At 56.2% G+C, this 22,424-nt stretch overlaps 1 protein-coding gene across 1 annotated transcript; it reads left to right on the forward strand.

The window, feature by feature from the left end:
• Positions 1-7,924: 7,924 nt before the first annotated feature.
• BBK36DRAFT_1134104 (hypothetical protein) lies at positions 7,925-21,878 on the forward strand. Its single transcript, XM_024892200.1, has 84 exons — positions 7,925-7,950; positions 8,092-8,215; positions 8,274-8,641; positions 8,776-11,721; positions 11,755-12,458; positions 12,489-12,962; positions 12,996-13,022; positions 13,056-13,397; positions 13,434-13,673; positions 13,707-13,838; positions 13,869-13,907; positions 13,938-14,090; positions 14,127-14,268; positions 14,311-14,390; positions 14,424-14,456; positions 14,502-14,516; positions 14,559-14,741; positions 14,772-14,795; positions 14,826-14,892; positions 14,938-14,960; positions 14,994-15,059; positions 15,090-15,302; positions 15,354-15,392; positions 15,423-15,482; positions 15,525-15,619; positions 15,683-15,761; positions 15,795-15,803; positions 15,852-15,866; positions 15,900-15,902; positions 15,933-16,001; positions 16,044-16,124; positions 16,161-16,250; positions 16,281-16,364; positions 16,413-16,490; positions 16,533-16,571; positions 16,608-16,718; positions 16,752-16,775; positions 16,815-16,832; positions 16,875-16,926; positions 16,972-17,024; positions 17,058-17,060; positions 17,103-17,189; positions 17,220-17,334; positions 17,425-17,447; positions 17,481-17,591; positions 17,628-17,705; positions 17,748-17,780; positions 17,814-17,825; positions 17,865-17,894; positions 17,937-17,954; positions 17,991-18,062; positions 18,099-18,155; positions 18,186-18,242; positions 18,276-18,482; positions 18,522-18,536; positions 18,588-18,761; positions 18,792-18,812; positions 18,861-18,941; positions 18,972-19,040; positions 19,083-19,100; positions 19,143-19,160; positions 19,191-19,220; positions 19,260-19,301; positions 19,332-19,346; positions 19,383-19,493; positions 19,545-19,576; positions 19,634-19,685; positions 19,716-19,733; positions 19,770-19,811; positions 19,845-19,895; positions 19,935-19,955; positions 19,995-20,030; positions 20,061-20,108; positions 20,148-20,246; positions 20,277-20,333; positions 20,370-20,396; positions 20,430-20,593; positions 20,633-20,656; positions 20,699-20,756; positions 20,793-21,026; positions 21,069-21,095; positions 21,159-21,608; positions 21,740-21,750; positions 21,818-21,878. The coding sequence occupies exons 3-82, from the start codon at positions 8,278-8,280 to the stop codon at positions 21,606-21,608; spliced, it is 10,203 nt and encodes a 3,400-aa protein (XP_024754226.1). The 5' UTR covers positions 7,925-7,950; positions 8,092-8,215; positions 8,274-8,277; the 3' UTR covers positions 21,740-21,750; positions 21,818-21,878.
• The last annotated feature ends 546 nt before the right edge of the window (positions 21,879-22,424 follow it).

Genomic DNA, 22,424 nt, shown 5'->3' on the forward strand with positions numbered 1-22,424 from the left:
TTTTTTTTTTTTTGGATATTTTCGCGGACTTTTACGATGGGCGGATTGGGTTACATTGCGCAGTTACAGTTACAGTCACAATTACACTCGCAATTCAAATTTGGGTTTTACTTTGGCATTTTCGACGTCTGTTTTCGTTCACGGATAATGATGTATGTGCTCACATGACGGATGATGAATCTGATTTGATCGAGGTGCATGCTGGTGACAGTTTGTTGGGTGGCATTGGGCATCTGTTTGTGATGTGTACTATATGCGGAATTACCCTGCATGGGGATCTGGGGGATGACGTAGGGAGATTTTTGTTTTGATTGTTGGCGGGAGAGGCGGATGCGTGTTCTTTTCTTTATGGATCAATTGTCTGCATTTGTCTCTATATAGCTATTGGGCTAATCTGATGGCTTCTTGTTCTTCATAAGCTATGTCCTCTGTTCTTACATCTTTTGAGGTCATTCTGGTCTCTGAGCTATGTGCATTTCAGGTAGGATTTTCTTTGATATGCCTCTTGAGGAGCGAGAAGGGAGAGGAGATGTGATGAGATGTGACCCGGCAGAAGGGGGCTGTATGCATATGCATATGCAGAGACGCTTGGGTAGGTAGTAGTAGTAGTAGTTAGCGAAGGAAGATGGCAGATGGTGGCGGTGCCCGGACGTTGGTCTGGATCGCACGGGGGGGGATGTTTCTTGACGAAGCCGAAAGAGAGACATTGATAATTTGACGTGGCTTTCTCTCTGCTTGTCTCTTCTCTCCCCCCCTCTTGCACTCTTCTTCAATATCGAGCGTACGAGTAGTATGATGAAAGACTTTTTATGGGGTTTGTGTTTGTGAAGGCTGCTCTGAGGTAAGGTAGTGTGCAAGAGACAAGAGTATGTTAGGTGTTAAACTGATTTGATGTAGGTAATTGAAGTCTAGACGAGCATTCTCGTTTTACAGGTACATGAAGAATTCACGCATGTACGATGTTATAAAAAAGGACGGAGCACGACAAAGCGCAAACGAATAGGTACCGCTACATTTTGCCAAAAAGTGAGACAGAGTCAAGTACCGCTACATTTTGCACTAGAAGTGACAGATTTGTCGGGCCTCTCAGCTGGGATTGCCATCCCTGCCGCGCTTTTAGCATGCCAATAAATCAGACAAGATGCATGCATACGATAGCACGACAGGATACCACTTACGGTAGGCCGAATAATATCCAAACACACCACAGAAGGTTTCAATCATACACACCTATAAAGCAGCTGTTTGATCTATCTACGTGATAAGCAGTTGCTTGTTGCTTTGGTTTGCGGTGCGCTTGATTCATGTGCGGTGTCGGCGATTTTTCCCTGTCTGAGATTTGGTCACCTGCTAGTAGTAGTAGTAGTAGTACTACTACTACTCTAGATCCAAGCGCGCAACAGGACGAAGCATTGGAATTGGCCCTTTGCGATCCGACCAATCCCACACGGTAAAAGGCCCCGGGGGGCGGGAAGCAGAAATCGGACTGGGCTGGGACTGGGACGGGGCCGGATTGGACCCTTGTTTGGCTGGGCTGGGCTCAATATGGAGGAAGCGGACGGGAACGCGCGCGAGTGGCGGGTTTGGCTGGCACTGTGCCCGTATTTTACAAGTACATGTCGATGTTTTTGTTTATCTGCACAATACTAACCAGTCTCTGCTCTTCATTTGGGGGCGGTTACGAGTAAGGTGTTCTCTAGCGGATATCGCTGACAGCCTATCATACGTGAATACAGAGGTTCTAAACCCTTTGGAAAGGGGAGAAAAGAAAACAGGAGAGCATGAAGCATCACCAACGACAGAATAGGGAAACGCGAGGCTCATTGGACAGAGGCTCACGTCAGAAGCTGCTCGTTTTGGAGCCGGCTGACATCACATGGGCCGCTATAAGTTGGCGCGTAAGGGCACCTATCTAGGTACTAGGTACTGTGTCGGTCACTGTGCGAGTCGCAATTCGACTGAAACGAGAGGGTATGACGACAAAACGCAGGCAAAAGAAAACCCTTGCATTGCATGGCTTGGCTGAGGTTGGACCAGGACGGCGCGGGAGGGCTGGGCGAGGTAGCGGTACTCACTGGCATGGGGAGATACGTGCACGAGTACATCCATGGCTCAATGAGGCTCTCACCGTACAACTTGTGCGGGTAGATACCTATAGAAGAGGACACTCTGGACAGAACGTTGGACGACGGAGATGGACGATGGAGGGGATGCGCCGTTCGATGTGGCGGGCTGATAGGGCTGAGCAGGACGATGGATGCTGGGCTAGCTGTGCCCTGATCTCGACAGGGAAGATGGATTCTTGTGTAACAGATGGCGTCGTCTGTATGGCTTCATGCTCGATGACTGCACGGAGACGCGCCAGGTGTGGACTGCACTGTACTTGTACATGAACACGCAGCCGCGCTGGTACCGGCATCGACCCACGTACCGATACTGGCAGGCACCGAGAGTCGTACCGATACCTCGTGCAGGCAGCGGCTGGGGGGCAGTGCCGAAGGGCAGAAACGCAGACCCCGGTCACTTCCTGGCGAATCAGGCGCGAGAACCGCCCGCCCCCAGCCCAGTGTAATCAACCCAGCCCGTTTGCCAATCCATGCCACAGGCGGCGCCCTTGTACAAGTACTTGGACGTGCACTTGTGCGCAGACTGACGACGACTGGAAGAGCGAGGACAAAAATAACAGGCGAGACGCAGAGAATCAGCACGGCATTTCGATTCGAGACTCTTTTCGCTCACTCAGTCAGTCCGTCAGCAGCGCCGGGCCATCCAGGTACTGCAACTACTACGGACGGTACTTTGGGTCAACAGCAGCCGTCACTTGACTTGCGGATCGGAACCCAACGGAAGCGCCAGAAAACGAGCGAGAAAAAGCACGGCGACAGAAAAAAACTTTTGCCCCCCCTCCATCTGCCTTAGATCTCGCTGCCTCTCTTGTCCCCCCCCCCAGCCCAGATCCCCTCCCTCTCAAAACAAACCCCCTCTCCTCTCAACCCCCCCCCAAGGTTCCCCCCAAACGCACACCAGTTTGCCTGCTCGCACTTCTGTTTTTTTTTTTTTCCCTCCTCGTTTCCCTTTTCTCTTGCTGGTCATTCTGCCCACACCTCCTTACCCAGCGCCGCACCTCCACGCTTTGCACGCCTCTGCCAGCCCCATTAACGACACCCCCGAACCAGGATTCCGGGTTTGCTTGGATGTAGAAGAATTAAAAAAATAATTCTTGCGATACACAAAAGGACGAGCGGGAAACTGCAAGCGCTTCGCGATCTCGACCGATCCAGGGCATCGCTGAAGCGGCGCTGGCCACGACGTTTCGCCGTCGCGAGCCATCCGACCTCCCTCGACCCGCGACCGGCCGGCTGACGACGACGACGACGACAACACGCCCCGACTCGACGCCGACTGGGCCGTGCTTGCTCGCTCGCTCGTGTCTCCTCTGTCGTTGGACTGTTTCTTCGTTTCGCGACTCCGTGTGCTCGTGCCGGTGGTCTCGAGCCCGACCGCTTGCTTGCTTGTCCGCGTGACCGGCTTGCTTGCTGCCCTCCGCCCGCCGCAAGAGCCCGCGCCGTCCCCGACCGACGACAGCGACCGCTGCCCTCGCCCATCATGGCTGGCCTGGGCCCGTCCGGATCCAACGCCCACGGCCTGAGTTTCCCCCAGACGGGCTTCCGACGCAGCGCCGCCTTTCCTCCCACCCACGCCGCCCAGCCCAACAAGCAGTCGCCGGCTCCCCAGGCCGCCTCGCCGTACCAGTCGCAGGCCTACCCGCCGCAGCAGCCGCCTCAGGCCTACCCGCAGCACCTCTTCAACACCACCGCCTCCGTCAACCCGGCCGTCGCCAATGCCTCGTCGCGCGCCTCTAACGTCCATGTCCCCAGCGCCCTCAATGTGCCGCGACAACGCGCTGCGCCCTCGCGCCAGCAGATACAGCCCCAGTCCAACCCGCCGCCGATGCTCTTCCCGACCTCCATGAGCCAGCCCGTCGCCCACGACTCCATCCTCTCGCATCATCAGCAGCATCAGCAGCATCACCCGCAGCAGCACCAGCAGCACCCCGCCCAACAGGCCTTGACCGGCCATCCGGGGCACGCGCAACAGCAGCAGCACCATCAGCAGCAGCAGGTTCAGCAGCAGCAGGCGGTACAGCAGCAACAGGCGCAGCAGGTCCAGCAGCAGCACCACTCGCAACAGCAGCAGCATCACCAGCAGCAGCCCCATCACCCTGCTTATGCCCAACATCCACAGGCGCACCAAGCAGCTCATGCTTCTCACCAGGCACATCAGACGCACCAGGTTCACCAGGTACAGCAGCAGGCACACCAGGCGCAGCAACATCAGCAGGATCAGCTCCATCATGTACATCAGTCTAGGTCCCAACAGCAGCAGGCGCAACAGCAACAGCAGCAGCAGCAGCAGCAGCAACAAGCGCAACAGCAACAGGCACAGCAGCAGGCGCAAAAGCAGCAGCAGTCTTCTCGGCAGCAGCTCCAGATTCCTCAACCCCAGGCTCAGCAACAGGTTCCCCAACAGGTCCAGCAGCAAGTCCCCCAACAGGTCCAGCACCAAGTCCAGCAACAAGTCCAACATCAGCAGCAGCACCAAGCGCAACAGCACCAAGCTCAGCAGCATCAGGTTCAACAGCAGGCCCAACAGCAACAACAACAACATCAGCAGCAGCAGCAGCAGCAACAACACCAGCAGGCTCAACAGCATCAGCAGCATCAGCAGTTACAGGCTGCCGCTCAGCAGCCCGACCCCGTTCCCCAGCAGCAGCAGGATAGCCATGCGTCGGAGGACCTGGACATGGACGGGCAGCAGGATGGGGACGACGACAGTAACGCTCTGGCGTCATCCAAACTCATGAGCGACTCGTTGGCGGTGACCCAGCCCATGGGAGAGATGATGTCACCGCCCCCTGAAGGCGGCAGTTATCCGACGCTCGAGGCCGTTCAGAAGGCCGTCCTGCGCTACTGCACTTCCGTCGGCTATGCCATCGTCATCGGACGGTCCAAGAAGACGGTGCCAGGTCTGAAAAAGGTCCTGTTCGTCTGCGACCGGGCGGGCAAGCCGCCGAGCCGCGTCAGCCCCGAGTTTCGGAAACGCAAGACTTCGTCGAGGAAGTGCGACTGTCCTTTTGGCTTCTTTGCAATCGAGCAGCGGACCCAATGGACCATCCGCTACCGACCCGACCCTTCACACCTGCAGCACAACCACGGACCGAGCGAGAGCCCGTCGAACCACCCTGCAGCCAGGAAACTTGACAGCAAGATGGTTGCGGCTGTCAAGCAACTCAAAGAGAATGGTTAGTATTCTTCCCCCTCTCTCAGAACACGCGGAGCAAAACGAGGGTCAAGGGCAAGAGGAGGAACATGCGCCTGTTGGGCAGAAATTCTCGCTAACCGATCCTTGTGTAGGTGCAGGCGTATCCGAGACACTGCAGATTCTTCAGACGGACAACCCTGACTGCCACCTGCTGCCGAGGGACATTTACAACGCTCGCGCCGCCATCAACCGCAATCCGCAGAAAGTAGCGACGGGCCTGGCGGAGAACAGGCCGGCCATCTATACCAAGCCGCTGCAGTCGCCCGAAGACCGCATACGGTCCGAGCTGAGGCGGGAGCTGGCCAAGGCGCGGGACGACTTGAAGAAGCTGGAGGAGGAGAAGCAGAAGGAGATTGACGACCTCAAGGCCAAGATGGCGGAGAAGGACAAGCTGATAGAAAAGTTTGAAATGTTTATCGACATCTGCAACGGTAGGGTCATTCTTCAGCGGGAGCGGCTCGCTGGTCCCGAGGGCGCCGCGGCAGGGGCTGGCAACCCCAGCGTTTAGGCGGCGCAGAAGCCCTCACGCACTGCGTCAGCCCTTCATCTCGTCGTCCTCCCCCCGCTTGGCGTATCGGTCTTTGATATACAGTAAAGGGGCACTGGAGAGCAGTCGGTCGTTCCGGTCTACGGAGTCTACATGGAGAGGCGTTTAGAGCGGTCTGGTTGTTGGTTCATCATTCATTATGACATTTGTTATGCAAGTATATGACGTGGTCATTTTCCCTTCGTCTTGTTTTCTTTTCGTTTTGCTTCATCTGCCATTGTCAGAGATGTTTGTAGCACACATGTACGCTTTTTGAGTCTCGAGTTTTGTTTCCTCTTCTACCTTTTCTGCATCTCTGTTTCTTTTTCTTTACATCTCTGCGTGTTGACTTGTCTTTCCGTTTCACTTTGTTAGTTTCTCTGTCTTTTCCTTCTTTCATCCTTTTTACTCTTCTGGATTGTTTTGAGGAGCATTATATTACATGTAAACCGGGTTGACCTGAGGTTGCTGAGGTGGAAGGAGGGTTGAGATGGACAAGGATGAACGGATCTGGTAGCTTCATTTGGTAGAATTGACTGGACGATGGGTGAAGATTTCTCATGCTCTTTGGTACAGATGATGGTGAACTTGATTTCGTGAATACAATGACAATGATACTACGTGAAGTTATAGCACACGCTGTTTCCTATAGATCCGTTGGCTCGAAGGAAGTATGGATGGTGCACGCTTTCCTACGACCCGGTGATTCGGATCTGAGGCGTATGCATGTCTCTGGTTCTGTCTTTGATCTAGGGATAGTAGTAGATGTAAATGGTGTGGAGTGTTAATATCGGCATACATTATCACATATACAAGGTTGAACGGGCATATTCTCTAAACTACCTTACTGTCTAGCAATCTATCTTGCTGATACTACGGTAGTGGTAATAGGGAGGTGTGGCGTGGCCGTATCACGGAATCACATAGCAGGGTTTGCGGGTTTTTAATTACCAGATACTACTTCTATCGTCCGTCCGTCCGCAAGGTGCAAGCGGGATGGAAGATCCAGTAAGTACCTTACCTTGGGAGATGCGATAGTTGAGATAGTGCGGACTGGTAGGACGACTGATTTGATTTCCGAGGGGCGTGTGTGAATGATGTCGAACTTGTTTGCATTGCGGTTTGGATGGATATGGGTTTCTGTGGTGGCGGGATGAGATGCCGGTTGCATGAATGAATGGCCTTCGGTTTAGAAGGGGTAAATTTGGAAGCCGTTTGAATTGATGGGCTGTGGTTTGGTAGGTTTGTGTGAGTTGCGTGATGGATTTCGCGGGATTTGTATAGATGCAGTTTGTGGCAATTGGTTTTCAGGGGACAGGAGTGCAAGAGAGGTTTTCGTCGCCACTCAGTTGGAACTACAAGTTCATGCCGACAAAAGCGTTACGACGATAACTGCTCAATATCACAGGCTTGCACGTTAGAGAATCATCGTCAACGCCCTCGGAACAAAACGCCACTTCCGCTCTATACGATTCCATCCCACGAGAAATAAAACATTAGGAAAGGACCCTGAACGCCACAACCCCCCACTAAAGAATAGCAATGCGCTGGCAATACCCGCCGCCGCCGTGGAGGCGACACATGATACTGCCTACGGTCAACTGGAGGCGGGAAACGGGGACTAGAATGGAAGTAGAAAATCAGGGGTCCGTCTGTTTGGGTTTGAGAGGTATCGACTGGGCCGGGTTGTTGAGCTTGGCAGCTTTGGGCTCTAGTAGGTTGAAATGGACGTTTCTGCTGCTGTGTGTCTGTGGTGCTACATGCAGGGAACAGGAGGTTGGGCGAGGTGGGAGGTATCTGGTGGTGCTGCGTGTATCTATCTTTGATGGTGTTATTGCGCATTTGCTGTATGATTATCCCTTTCTTCTGGGGGCATTTTCTTCTTATTGTATCGATATATCTAGTGTCATTTGATACCTGTTCTCTGCTTAAATCCACCGCTGGAACCCCTGTTCATCGATCGTCCTCGCTTGTGTGGAATATCTCGATTTGTCGGTGTACATTTGGCAGCCCCCCCAGCACCTCCACTGGTACCTACTCGCCGCTACATCTGCTGCTCCCAAGGTACCGGCCCTCAACGTGCATCCTGCATCTCTCCTTTGTGAAACCTCCTGCTTGGACTCACAGAGAGCTCCGAACCGCACCGCGATCAGCATCTTCTTACCACCTAGTCTACTGCACATTTTCGGTCGAGCTTCTTCTGTTTCTGCACTCGTCTTTGACCCGCGTTCTCGTCCAGCCTCTCTGCCCCTCTGCGGGATACCCCTGGCCAGACAGCCGACAAACGAGCACTCGACACCCCACCAACGCAATCCTATCCCGACCTCGACGACCGCTGGAGATGACCGGCTTCTCGACGTAGAAGCTTCTTCGTCCCTTCTTTTCTTCTCCTCCTCTTCTTTTTCAGCCTCCAGTCTCTTCCGCACGCCATGGAAGTGACCTCGGCCACGGCCCCGAGCCTCGGCGCCTCGAGCAGCAACGGCGCCTCGCTGCCCGCGCCGCCGTCGCCCACACCGACGCCGACGCCCTTCCCGACCATCGACCCCGAACGCGTCGTCGAGCACCTCGTCGCCATCTGCGAGGTCGCCCTCGGCGCATCGCGGAGCGACCTCGAGCTGCCGGGCAACCTGCTGCACAAGGCGTCGTACGCAGAGACCGTCTCGCGGTGCACGCGCTTCGCCAACGACTCCCTCAACGTGCTGTATATACAAAAGGACCTGGTGCAGGCCGGGGCGCTGGAGAACGGCAACGACGCCGCCGACGCGGCTGGCGAGCACAGCAATGGCGTTGCTGGTGAGGATCTCTGTAATTTTTCTCTCTCCGTGTCCCTCCCTCTCTCTTCCCTTTGTCTCACGAAATGTTGGAGAGGGTCTTGGTGATCTGGCTGACTGACATTTGCTCTCTCTTGTGTTTTTGTTCATCTATAGCTCCCGCTACCTACGACTACACCCTCTCGACCGAAATCTCCTCCACACCCACGACGGTCGCCACTTTGATTTTGCTCAAGGCATCGCAAGCGATTGATTCTTCTCGTCCTCTTACCTCGCAGATATTCATCACTAATCTACCCGGCCCCGCCTCCCTCAACGCCGCCGCCGGAGAGCAGGGCGTTGCGCTCTCCCCGTGGGAGGTGCTCCATTCCCAGGTCCACCACGCCCTGGTGCCCTACTTTGACGCCAACAGCAAGAGCCAGCTGCTGGCCAACGGGTCCAGGGGAAGAGACGTCGACGCCAAGACGGGCATTCCCGTCACCAAGAAGCGGCTCAACGACCTCGAGCTGAGCCTGCTCCACCTGCAGCAGAACGTCGACATCCCCGAGATCTCGCTGACTTTCCACTCGCTCATCCAGAACGTCCTCGACGATGCCGAGGTCTCCGGGATGAAGCCGTCCATCGAGGCCATCCCCAAGAACCTCCTGCAGGACAGCAGCTTCCTCAACAAGCTGCAGGCCAACGTCAACACCTGGATCAAGTCCATCCAGGGCATCACCAAGCTGACCAAGGAGACCTCGTCCAACGCCGTCCAGGAGTTCAGCACCGCCAGCCAAGAGGTCAACTTTTGGCTGTCCATGGAGTCTGCGCTCGAGGGCATCGAGGACCAGCTTAGGAGCGAGGGCGTCCTCCTGACCCTCGACATCCTCAAGCACGCCAAGCGTTTCCAGGCCACCGTCAGCTTCGTCGCCGACACGGGCCTCAAGGAGGCCAAGGAGAAGGCGCAAAAGTACAACCAGCTCATGCGCGATTTCCCCCTCGATGAGCTGCTGTCCGCCCCGTCCCTGCTCAAGGTCGAGGAGGCCATTACGCAAATCTTTGCCCACCTGATGAAGAAGCTGAGGGTGTGTCCGTATCCCATTCGACGAGCGCTGAGCTTGGCCCAGGCCATCTCGGCGGATCTAAACGACGTGCTGCTCCGTCTGCTTCCGGGCACTGAGCTCGTCAACATGGGCTACCCGGAGTTTCAGAACGTCATGCGGACGTGCGACAGCATCTTCGCCGCCTGGGAGGACAACATCAAGGAGTTTACGCACCTGGCTCGTATGCTCATCATCCGCAGAAACGAGAAGCGCATTCCCATCAACGTCGAGAAGAATCACTCTGAGCTGGAATCGCGGATCAAGTACGTCAGCGCATTCCGAGACAACCACGAACAGCTGCAGAGGACCATTGTCAACGTCCTGGGACCCAAGGCCATCCTTCCCGGCGTTACCGACGTCACCGCCGCCTCCTCCTCCTCCAATGCCACTGCCGGCGCCGTCATTGAAGAAATGGGCGACGTGGACGCCGTTGAGGAGGTCAAGAGGGCCTGGGAGGCGCTGCAGAACGTCGACCTGCTCGATGTGACGGACCAGGGCAAGGAGCGGTGGGCCCAGGCCGAAAACCTGTACAATGAGCGCTCGACGCGAGTGGAAAACTCAATCATTGCGAGGCTGCGCGACCGTCTTGCCACGGCCAAGACGGCCAACGAAATGTTCCGCGTCTTTTCCAAGTTCAATGCCCTGTTTGTGCGGCCCAAGATTCGGGGTGCCATTCAGGAGTATCAGAACCAGCTGATGGATCACGTTAAGCAGGCCATCAACGGTCTGCACGAAAGGTTCAAGCAGCAGTATGGCCATTCCGAGGCCCATGCCATGGCTCAGCTGCGCGATCTGCCCCCCGTCTCGGGTGCCATTATCTGGGCCCGTCAGATTGAGCTGCAGCTGGACGGATACATGAAAAAGGTGGAAGCTGTCCTTGGACCCGACTGGACTCTGCATGCCGAGGGGCACAAGCTCCAGGAAGAGAGCGAGCTCTTCAAGAACAAGCTGGACACGGGCAGGATATACGATGCCTGGCTGGCTGATGCCAATCGGCGAAAGATTTCCATCGCCGGCCAGCTCTTCAACATCAACAGGGTCAGGTCTGCGGGCGGCATCCTGGAGCTCAATGTCAACTTTGACCCTCAAATCATCACCTTGTTCAAGGAAACCAGAAACTTGACCTGGCAGTCGTATCTTGTTCCCCATGCCGTCACCACCGTGTCCAAGGATGCAAAGAGAGTCTATCCGTACGCCGTCAGCCTGATGGAGGGCGTGCGAACTCTGTCTCAGACCCTGCGCCAGATCGGAACCATGGGCGAGGAATCGATTCTCCTCAACGGGTACAAGAACGAAGTGTACAAGCTCATCAGCGACGGTGTCCCGCTGAGGTGGGAATCCTTTGTCAACTCGCATGAGCTCTTCTACGCCGACCAGAGACAGATCCGCCCCCTGCTTCCCGGAAGCACCGGCTTTGGGCCCGCGAAGAACACGGAGAGCAAGCATGGCATGTTCATCTGGGGCTTCTCCGCGGCTGTTTCCGTGCTCCAGTCCAAGACGGCTACGCTCAACTCCATCTACGCTACTATTGAGCAGGCTCTGAAGGACCTTGGCGTCTGCCCTTATGATGCCGCCGCTTTCCAGTCTCATCTCGATACCATCCAGTCTGCTGTCGATCAGCTCAACTTGGAGCAGTATGCCAACCTCGACTTTTGGGTGCGCGGCGTGAACCACAAGGTCCAGACCATCCTGCTGGAGCGTCTCTCTACGGCTGTTCAGGCTTGGATAGCTGCCTTTGAGCAGGATGTTGCCGAGGAGGACCGACGGAAGCTGTCCAAGGAGGACGATGGAAAGCAAGACGGACCGACCATGAAGCGTCTCATCCTCGAGATTACCATGCGCAACCAGGTCATCTATCTTGACCCGCCGCTGGAGTACGCCAGAGCAAGCTGGTTCCTTCATCTCCACGACTGGCTGGGCATCGTCTGCAACCTGCGCAAGATCAAGGCTACGCGATACCAGATGAGTCTCAACACCGACGCCCAGGAAGAAGCCCGCTTTACCGATCTGCCATCTCACTGTGCGGATATGCTCCACCGCGTGTACCTTTCAGTCGAGAAGAAGCTGAGGGAAGTGAGCATCTACGTCGACAAGTGGCTCCAGTTCCAGTCCCTCTGGGATCTTCAGTCGGACCAGGTCTACGACATGCTCGGCGACCATCTTCCTCGATGGCTCGAGTGTCTCCAGGACATCCGAAAGGTCCGCACGACCTTTGACACGCAAGAAGTCAGCCGTTCCTTTGGCCACATCACCATCGACTACGACCAAGTCCAGACCAAGGTCAATGCCAAGTACGACCAGTGGCAGCAGGAGATTCTCATCAAGTTTGCCAACCGGCTGGGCAACCGGATGCGCGACATCAACGCCGACATTGAAAAGGCGAGGAGGAACCTCGAAGGCCAGAGCTCAGACACGTCGTCCACCGCCGCTGCCGTCCAGTTCATCACGGCGGTGCAGAGCTGCCGGCGCAACGCCAAGCTGTGGGCGCCCGAGATTGACATGTTCCGCCAGGGACAGTCGACCCTGGTGAGGCAGCGGTACCCGTTCCCCAACGACTGGCTGCACATTGAGCAGATTGAGAGCCAGTGGGAAGCTCTCAAGGAAATTCTGGAGAAGAAGTCCAAGATTATGGAGGAGCAGTCTGATGCCATGCGGGCAAACATCATTGCTCAAGATAAGCTGATCAATGAGCGCATCGGAGAGGTTGTGGCCCAGTGGAACGAGGAGAAGCCCGTCTCGGGAACCATCCAGCCTGATGTTGCCTCTGCCACTCTGACGACCTTTGAGACGCGCATTACGGCTCTGCAGGAGGAGTTCCAGCAGGTCATGAAGGCGAGAGAAGCCCTTGACATTCCCGGCAACAACGACAGCATCTTGGAAATCACGCTGGAGGAAGTTCGCGATTTCCGGTCTGTTTGGTCCAACCTCTCCACCATCTGGACGAGTCTCAACGAAACCCGCGACATGCTTTGGACCGCCGTCCAGCCGAGGAAGATTCGCCAAAAGGTGGACGACTTGATCAAGAGCACAAAGGATATGCCTAGTAGAATGAGGCAGTATGCCGCTTTTGAACACGTGCAGGGAGTTTTGCGAGGCTTCCTCAAGGTCAACAACATCCTGTCCGATCTGAAATCAGATGCCATTCGCGAGCGACATTGGCACAAGATTTACAAGCAGATCAAGCCCCAGAAGCGCTTCTCACCCAGTTCCATGACGCTTGGCGATGTCTGGGATCTCAACCTCACCGCTACCGAAGTCATTGTCAAGGACATCATCGCCCAGGCCCAGGGCGAGATGGCGCTTGAGGAGTTCCTCAAGCAGGTTCGCGAAACGTGGCAAAACTACGCCCTCGAGATGGTCAACTACCAGAACAAATGCAGGCTCATTCGTGGCTGGGACGACCTCTTCGCCAAGTGCAGCGAGAACCTGAACTCGCTTCAAGCCATGAAGCACTCGCCTTACTACAAGGAGTTTGAAGAGGATGCGGTGGCCTGGGAGGACAAGCTGAACCGCGTCCACGTGCTCTTTGACGTCTGGATTGACGTGCAGCGCCAGTGGGTGTACTTGGAGGGTGTCTTTACCGGAAACGCGGACATCAAGCACCTCCTGCCCATCGAGTCTGGTCGTTTCCAGAACATCAACAGCGAGTTCTTGGCCGTCATGAAGAAGGCCAACAAGACGCCCTACGTCCTCGACGTGCTCAACATCCCCAACGCGCAAAAGTCGCTGGAGCGCTTGGCAGAAATGCTCAACAAGATCCAAAAGGCTCTGGGTGAATACTTGGAGAAGGAGCGTGTTTCTTTCCCTCGATTCTACTTTGTTGGTGACGAAGACTTGCTGGAGATGATTGGTAACAGCAACGATACTTTGCGCATTGCCAAGCACTTCAAGAAGATGTTTGCTGGATTGGCTGGCCTCATTATGGACGACGAAGGAGTCATTTCTGGCTTTACTTCCAAGGAGGGCGAGGCCGTTACGCTGAACAAGGAGATCTCCTTGGCCAAGACGCCTAGGATCAACGACTGGCTTGCGCTGCTGGAGAACGGAATGAAGCAGACGCTTGCGGAGCTGTTGGCCAAGGCCGTGGAGGAATACACTCCGATTTTTGAATCCGAAAGCATTGATCGGGAAGCACTGGTTGCCTTTATGGACGCCTTCCCCAGCCAGATTGTTGTTCTCGCTACACAGGCTGTTTGGACGACAGCTGTCGACACGTCGCTTGCGGCTGGCGGACAGACGCTCAAGGCTCTGTTCGAACGAGAAGTGCAGGTCCTTCGCGTCCTTGCGGAGACTGTGCTGGGAGACCTTGAGGTTATCCAGCGCAAGAAGTGCGAGCAGCTGATTACGGAATGTGTCCACCAGCGCGACGTGATTGAGAAGCTGGTCCAAGTCAAGGCCGATTCGGCCGACCACTACCTCTGGCAGCTTCAGATGCGCTACGTCTACACCCCCGAAGGCAACTTCCTCAACCGCCTGTACATCAAGATGGCCAATGCCAAACTCAACTACGGCTTTGAGTATCTCGGCGTACCCGAACGTCTCGTCCGGACACCCCTTACCGACCGATGTTTCCTCACGCTCACCCAAGCCCTCTGCCAGCGACTCGGAGGCTCGCCATACGGCCCCGCTGGTACGGGTAAGACGGAGTCCGTCAAGGCCCTGGGTGTTCAGCTCGGACGATTTACGCTCGTCTTCTGCTGTGACGACACCTTTGACTTCCAGGCCATGGGTCGCATCTTCTTGGGTATTTGCCAGGTTGGTGCGTGGGGCTGCTTCGACGAGTTTAACCGTCTCGAAGAGAGGATCCTGTCTGCCGTTTCGCAGCAGATTCAAAACATCCAGCTCGGCCTGAAGCAGGGCGCCGAGAACGACAAGTCGCAGATTGAGCTGGTTGGCCGGCAGCTTCGCGTCAACGAGAACACGGGCATCTTCATCACCATGAACCCCGGCTACGCCGGCCGTTCCAACCTGCCCGACAATTTGAAGAAGCTGTTCCGGAGCGTGGCCATGTCCAAGCCCGACAAGGAGCTCATTGCCGAAGTCATGCTGTACTCGCAAGGTTTCAGCCAGGCCAAGCGGCTCTCCAAGCAGACGGTGCCCTTCTTCGACAAGTGTTCCAAGGAGCTGTCCAAGCAGGCCCATTACGACTTTGGTCTCCGTGCGCTCAAGAGTGTCTTGGTGAGCTCTGGTGGTCTTAAGCGCTCTCGCTTGGTGGATGGCGAGCTTGGGGCCGAAGAGATTGTGGAGCCCGAGATTCTCGTGCAGAGTATCCGTGAGACGATTGCGCCCAAGCTGATCAAGTCGGACGTGGACATCATGTTCAATATCGAGGAGGATTGCTTTCCCGGCGTCCAATATGTGCCCGCCAATCTGCACGCTCTCGAGGAGGCCATTCGCACGCTCGCTGCCGAGCGGCACCTCGTGGTCACGGATCTGTGGATGACCAAGGTTCTTCAGCTGTACCAGATTCAAAAGATTCACCACGGTGTCATGATGGTCGGTAACTCTGGTACGGGCAAATCTGCCGCCTGGAGACTCCTGCTTGATGCGCTGCAAAAGGTGGAAAACGTCGAGGGCGTTTCCCACGTCATTGACTCCAAGGTCATGTCCAAGGAGGCCCTGTATGGTAACTTGGACTCTACCACTCGCGAGTGGACCGATGGTCTGTTCACCAGCATTCTGCGTAAAATCGTGGACAACCTGCGTGGTGAAGACTCCAAGAGACACTGGATTGTCTTTGACGGCGACGTTGATCCCGAGTGGGTTGAGAACTTGAACAGTGTGCTTGACGACAACAAGCTGCTTACCCTGCCCAACGGAGAGCGTCTCAACTTGCCGGCCAATGTCCGCATCATGTTCGAAGTCGAGACGCTGAAGTATGCAACGCTCGCCACAGTCAGTCGATGTGGTATGGTCTGGTTCAGCGAAGATACCGTCACGCCCAACATGATGGTCACCAACTACATCGAGACGCTTCGCAGCGTTCCCTTTGAGGACCTGGACGAGGATAGCGTTGCCACTGGCCAAAGCCCTGCTAAGACGCTGGCCGTGCAGGCCCAGGTTGCCGACTTGCTCAACGGCTACTTGACTGAGGAAGACTTTGTCAACCAGGCTTTGGAGCGTGCTCTGCGATACAACCACATCATGGAGTTTACGGTCGCTCGCGTGCTCAACACTCTGTTCTCGCTGTTGAACAAGGCTGTGCGTGACATTATTGAGTACAACGGACAGCACGCCGATTTCCCTCTGGAGTACGACCAGATTGAGGGCTTCGTGGCGAAGAAGCTGCTGCTTGCGCTTGTCTGGGCGCTGACGGGAGACTGCCCGCTTGGAGACCGAAAGCTGTTTGGCGACGACATTTGCGCCTTTGCCAACTTTGGCTCGCCGCCGCTGGATGGCACCAGCTCGCTCATTGACTTTGACGTGCTGCTGCCGCAGGCGGAGTGGACGCCGTGGCAGAACCAGGTGCCCAGCATCGAGGTCAACACCCACTCCATCATCCAGACCGACGTCGTCATCCCGACCTTGGATACCGTGCGCCATGAGGACGTGCTTTACTCCTGGCTGGCTGAGCACAAGCCGCTCCTGCTCTGCGGTCCTCCTGGTTCGGGTAAGACGATGACGCTCTTCAGCGCTCTTCGCAAGCTGCCCAACATGGAGGTGGTCGGCCTCAACTTTTCGAGCGCGACGACGCCCGATCTCCTGATCAAGACGTTTGAGCAGTACTGCGAGTACAAGAAGACGCTCAACGGCGTCATGCTCTCTCCCACGCAGATTGGCCGCTGGCTGGTCATCTTTTGCGACGAAATCAATCTTCCGGCGCCCGACAAGTACGGTACTCAACGCGCCATTTCGTTCCTGCGCCAGCTTGTTGAGCACAACGGCTTCTGGCGGACATCGGACAAGTCGTGGGTTACTCTTGACCGCATCCAGTTCGTCGGTGCCTGTAACCCGCCTACGGATGCCGGACGTACGCCCATGGGCGCTCGATTCCTTCGCCACGCCCCTCTTGTCATGGTTGACTACCCCGGCGAGCTCTCTCTGAACCAGATTTACGGCACGTTCAACGCGGCTGTGCTCAAGATTATTCCCTCGCTGCGCGGGTACGCCGAGCCGCTCACGCATGCCATGGTGCGCTTCTATCTCGAGTCTCAGCAGAGGTTCACGCCCAAGATTCAGCCTCACTACGTGTACAGTCCTCGTGAGCTTACTCGCTGGGTCCGCGGTGTGTATGAAGCGATCAAGCCCCTGGAGTCGCTGTCTCTGGAAGGCCTCATTCGTATCTGGGCGCACGAGGCCCTGCGACTGTTCCAGGATCGTCTTGTGAACGAAGACGAGCGCAAGTGGACCGACGAGACGGTTCGGCGCATCGCCATTGAGCATTTCCCCACCATGGACGAGGAAAAGGCTCTCGGCGGCCCGATTCTCTTCTCCAACTGGCTGTCCAAGAACTACGTCCCCGTCGACCGGGAGCAGCTGCGAGACTTTGTGTCTGCCCGACTCAAGACGTTTTGCGAGGAGGAAGTGGACGTTCCGCTCATTCTCTTCAACGACGTCCTGGAGCATGTGCTGCGCATTGATCGTGTCTTCCGGCAGCCGCAGGGTCACTTGATCCTCATTGGTGTGAGCGGCGGTGGCAAGACGACGCTCTCGCGCTTCGTGGCCTGGATGAACGGCCTCAAGGTGTTCCAGATCAAGGTCCACGGCAAGTACTCTGCGGAAGACTTTGACGAAGACTTGCGGGATGTGCTGCGGCGATGTGGCTGCAAGGGCGAGAAGATTTGCTTCATCATGGACGAGGCCAACGTGCTGGACTCTGGATTCCTGGAGCGCATGAACACGCTGCTTGCCAACGCCGAGGTGCCCGGTCTCTTTGAGGGCGACGACCACGTTGCCCTGATGACGGCCTGCAAAGAAGGTGCCCAGCGACAGAACCTGCACCTCGACTCACCCGAGGAGCTGTACAAGTGGTTCACCCAGCAGATTGTCAACAACCTGCACGTCGTCTTCACCATGAACCCGCCCGAGGGCGGCCTTGGTTCAAAGGCCGCCACCAGTCCGGCCTTGTTCAACAGATGTGTGCTGAACTGGTTTGGAGATTGGTCGGACCAGGCGCTGTTCCAGGTCGGACACGAGCTCACGCACTCCATTGACCTGGACAAGAGCAACTTCAACGCTCCCGACACGATCCCGGTGGCGTATCGCGGCTTGCAGCTGCCGCCGTCGCATCGCGAGACGGTCGTCAACTCGATGGTGTACATTCACTATTCGCTGCAGCGGTACAACAAGAAGCTGCTGAAGCAGCAGGGCAAGGTCACCTTTTTGACGCCGCGCCACTTCCTGGACTTTGTTACCCAGTACGTCAAGCTGTACAATGAGAAGCGCGAGGATCTGGAGGAGCAGCAGCGTCACTTGAACGTCGGTCTTGAGAAGCTGAGGGATACCGTCGACAAGGTTCGCGACTTGCGAGCCAGTCTTGCGGAGAAGAAGGCGCAGCTCGAACAGAAGGATGCCGAGGCCAACGAGAAGCTGCAGCGCATGGTTGCCGACCAGCGCGAGGCGGAGCAGAGGAAGAACACTTCGTTGGAGATCCAGGCGGCGCTGGAGAAGCAGGAGGCGGAGGTGGCGATGCGGAAGAAGGTTGTGCTGGAGGACCTGGCAAAGGCAGAGCCGGCGGTCGAGGAGGCCAAGGCGAGCGTCAGCAACATCAAGCGTCAGCACCTGGTCGAAGTGCGAGGCATGTCCAACCCACCGCAGAGCGTCAGGCTCGCGCTGGATGCCGTCTGCACGCTGCTCGGACACAAGATCAACGACTGGAAGGCCGTTCAGGCTGTGGTTCGCCGGGAAGACTTTATTGCCAGCATCATCATGTTTGACAATGCCAAGATGATGACCAAGGGCTTGCGGAACAAGATGCGCAACGAGTTCCTGTCGAACCCCGAGTTTACGTTTGAAAAGGTGAACCACGCCTCCAGGGCCTGCGGTCCCCTCGTCCAGTGGGTCATTGCCCAGGTCAGCTACTCGGACATCCTGGACCGTGTCGGGCCTCTGAGGGAGGAAGTCGCGCAGCTTGAGGAGCAGGCGCTCGAGACCAAGGCCAGCGCGATGGCGGTGGAGAAGAACATTGCGGAGCTCGAGTCGAGCATCAACACGTACAAGACGGAGTACGCCACCCTCATCAGCGAGACCCAGGCCATCAAGGCGGAGATGTCCAAGGTGCAGTTCAAGGTCGACCGAAGCGTCAGGCTGCTCGACAGCTTGTCGTCCGAGAGGGCTCGTTGGGAGGAAGGAAGCAAGTCGTTTGAGACGCAGATCAGCACGCTGGTCGGCGACGTCCTCGTCGCTTCGGCCTTCTTGGCTTACGCCGGCCTGTACGACCAGACGTTCCGAAAGAACATGGTGGACGACTGGTATCACCAGCTGGACCTGTCCGGCATCCAGTTCAAGTCGCCCAACCCGGTGACGGAGTACTTGTCCAGTGCGGATGAGCGGCTGGGATGGCAGGAGAACACGCTGCCGGTGGACGACTTGTGCACGGAGAACGCCATCATTCTGAAGCGCTTCAACCGGTATCCTCTCATTATCGACCCGTCTGGAAGGGTTACGGAGTTCTTGCAGAGGGAGTGCAAGGATCGTCGCTTGACGGTCACGAGCTTTTTGGACGACACTTTTACGAAGCAGTTGGAGAGCTCGCTGCGGTTCGGCAACCCGATTCTCATTCAGGATGCGGAGCACTTGGATCCCATCCTCAACCACGTCCTGAACAAGGAGTATCAGCGAACGGGTGGCCGAGTGCTCATCCAGCTCGGCAAGCAGGACATTGACTTTTCGCCGTCGTTCAAGCTATACCTTTCCACGAGGGACCCGTCGGCCACGTTTGCGCCGGACATCTGCAGCCGAACCACCTTTGTCAACTTCACCGTCACGCAGAGCAGTCTCCAGACGCAGTCGCTTAACGATGTGCTCAAGTCGGAGCGCCCCGACGTGGACGAGAGGCGGTCCAACCTCATCAAGCTGCAGGGCGAGTTCAAGGTGCATCTGCGCCAGCTGGAGAAGCAGCTGCTGCAGGCCCTCAACGAGTCGCGCGGCAACATCCTGGACGACGACAAGGTCATCGAGACGCTGGAGACGCTCAAGACGGAGGCGGCGGACATTTCGGACAAGATGCGCAACACGGAGGGCGTCATGGCGGAGGTGGAGGAAATTACGCAGCAGTACAGCATCATTGCCAAGTCGTGCAGCGCGGTGTTTGCCGTGCTGGAGCAGCTGCACTACATTAACCACTTTTACCAGTTCTCGCTGCAGTACTTCTTGGACATTTTCCAGTCGGTGCTGCGGGGGAACAAGAACCTGGCCAAGGAGACGAATCACAACGTTCGCCGGGACATTATCGTCAAGGACCTCTTTGTGAATACCTTCAAGAGGACCGCGCTTGGGTTGCTGCAGAAGGACCGCATTACTCTGGCCATGCTGCTCGCTCAGGCGTCGCCGTACAAGATGGACAAGTCGATGATCGACGTGATCCTCGACGACCGAATCGCCGGTGTGGATCTGTCCTCGAACCCGGAGGCCAAGGAGGCGGCTTTCCAGGATGCCAGAAAGCTCAGCGTGCTCAAGGAGAAGCTGGACGCCGTCCCGAGCGGCGACTGGGACAAGTTCCTCAGCGAGGAGCTGGCGGAGGCGGTGGTGCCCAAGGTTTGGGACGATGGCACCTCGGAGACGGATCAGGCCCTGTACTCGCTCTTGCTGGTGAAGCTCTTCCGCATGGACCGCTTTGTGCCTGCGGCGGAGCGCTTTGCGGCTCTGGTGTTTGGCTCCGACATATTCGACATTGTGGAGGACTTGAAGGAGATTGTGTCGCAGGTGTCTGCCACGCTGCCCATTGCGCTCGTGTCCAGTCCCGGCTTCGATGCCAGTTACAAGGTGGACAGCCTCGTGCAGAGGATGGGCGTGCGGTGCACCAACATTGCCATGGGCTCCAACGAAGGCCTGGCCAGCGCCGACAAGGCCGTCAGCAGCGCCGCCGAGACGGGCTCGTGGGTGCTCATCAAGAACGTCCACCTGGCGCCGACGTGGCTGCAGAGCCTGGAGAAGCGCATGGAGTCGCTCAACCCGCACAGCGACTTCCGGCTGTTTTTGTCGATGGAGTCGAGCCCCAAGATCCCCGTGAACCTGCTGCGTGCGTCGCGCGTGCTCATGTACGAGCAGCCGGCGGGTGTGCGAGCCAACATGAAGGACTCGATGTCTTCGCTGTCGACGCGGGCGGTCAAGAGCCCCGTGGAGAGGACGAGGCTGTACCTTTTGATTTCCTTTTTGCACGCCGTTGTGCAGGAGAGGTTGCGATATGCGCCGAACCTTGGCTGGAAGGGGTTCTGGGAGTTTAATGATAGCGACGTAAGTCTTTTCCTCTTTTTTCGTTCCCATGCTTAGGGTTCAACTTGACTGACTTTGTCATAGTACGAATGCTGTGCGTTCATCATCGACGTCTGGATCGAGAGCGTGGCCGGCAACCGAACCAACATTGCGCCGCAGAACATTCCGTGGGACATGATACGCTACCTGGTGACGGAGACGTACGGCGGCAAGATTGACGACGAGGGCGACTTTAGCCTGCTGCGACAGCTGGTCACGTCGTTTTTGACGCCGGCGGCGTACGATGCCGACCACAAGCTGGTGGACGGGCCGGACGGCGGGCTGCTGGTGCCGTCGGGCACGGGGCTGCAGGACTTTATGGCGTGGGTGCACAAGCTGCCGGAGCGTGAGCCGCCGACGTATCTGGGCCTACCGGCGAACGCGGAGAAGCTGTTGCTGGTGGGGCTGGGGCGGAGCTTGGTTGAGAACTTGAGAAAGGTGACGGGGTTGTTGGATGAGAATGAGAGGTTGGTTACGGACCTTACGGATTCTTGAGGGACTTGCGAAACTCTTGAACGAGAGAATATGGTTTATGATGGAGGAGTGATGATCATGAAAGGAGACGATAGATGATGGACGATTGGTTTACAAGTTACGGGGTACGATTGCGGCCTTGTAGACTAGATGATTAGACGGGGTTTGCTCTTATACCTTTCTCCCTTTTTGCTGTCGTTATGATGAGAGGGATGAAGTTTAGATGTGGTTTACCTTGTGCGGATACCCTGATGATGTTTCTAGCTTTAGAGCATGCGTATACACATGGTTCATGATATGAAGTTGTAACACGCTTTCTGCCAGATGTCGATATTCTTTGTGGCTTGTAGACATGATGTGTTTGTAATGCTTGGAGAAGGTTTGTCTACATCAGGCGTGGTTTCGCTCTTTCTACTTGGGTACTATAGGTATGCTTGTGCTTCTAGATGATGTTTGAGCAGGCCTTGAGTAACGACTATTAGGTACACGGGAATAGTAAGGTGCTTTGCTAATAAAACATGCAGACTGGTGATATGATATACCTGATACAGTACCTTAACTATCTTACTAGGTATATGTACTGTTGTGAGATGTAGGTAGGTAGGTAGGTAGTAGGATGTAGGTAAGGTAGTTTGAGACAATGCGTGGTTATCGGCCGAGGAGAAGAGACATGCATGAGATACTACTAGGTAAGTAGTAAGTAGGTACTAGGTAGTAGGAGCTGTGAATGATACGCGCTCCTTGGACTGGGAGGCTATTGTGGTTTTGTCTCTGCATAAGGTAGGGGGTTGAAGGCGGCGCTTAGAGTGCCTTTATGTGGATTTCTTGGATACGAAG

Source organism: Trichoderma citrinoviride, assembly GCF_003025115.1.
Source record: "Trichoderma citrinoviride strain TUCIM 6016 unplaced genomic scaffold BBK36scaffold_1, whole genome shotgun sequence".
In the NCBI taxonomy this organism is placed as follows: domain Eukaryota; kingdom Fungi; phylum Ascomycota; class Sordariomycetes; order Hypocreales; family Hypocreaceae; genus Trichoderma; species Trichoderma citrinoviride.

What these genes read in the sequence shown, in the direction of transcription:
- BBK36DRAFT_1134104 (XM_024892200.1), top strand. Translation starts at nt 8,278, where the DNA reads ATGGAAGTGACCTCGGCCACGGCCCCGAGCCTCGGCGCCTCGAGCAGC. An exon ending in TGAGGGATACCGTCGACAAG is followed by an intron (nt 18,156 to 18,185) that starts GTTCGCGACTTG and finishes AGTCTTGCGGAG; the next exon opens with AAGAAGGCGCAGCTCGAACA. An exon ending in ACGAGAAGCTGCAGCGCATG is followed by an intron (nt 18,243 to 18,275) that starts GTTGCCGACCAG and finishes GAGCAGAGGAAG; the next exon opens with AACACTTCGTTGGAGATCCA.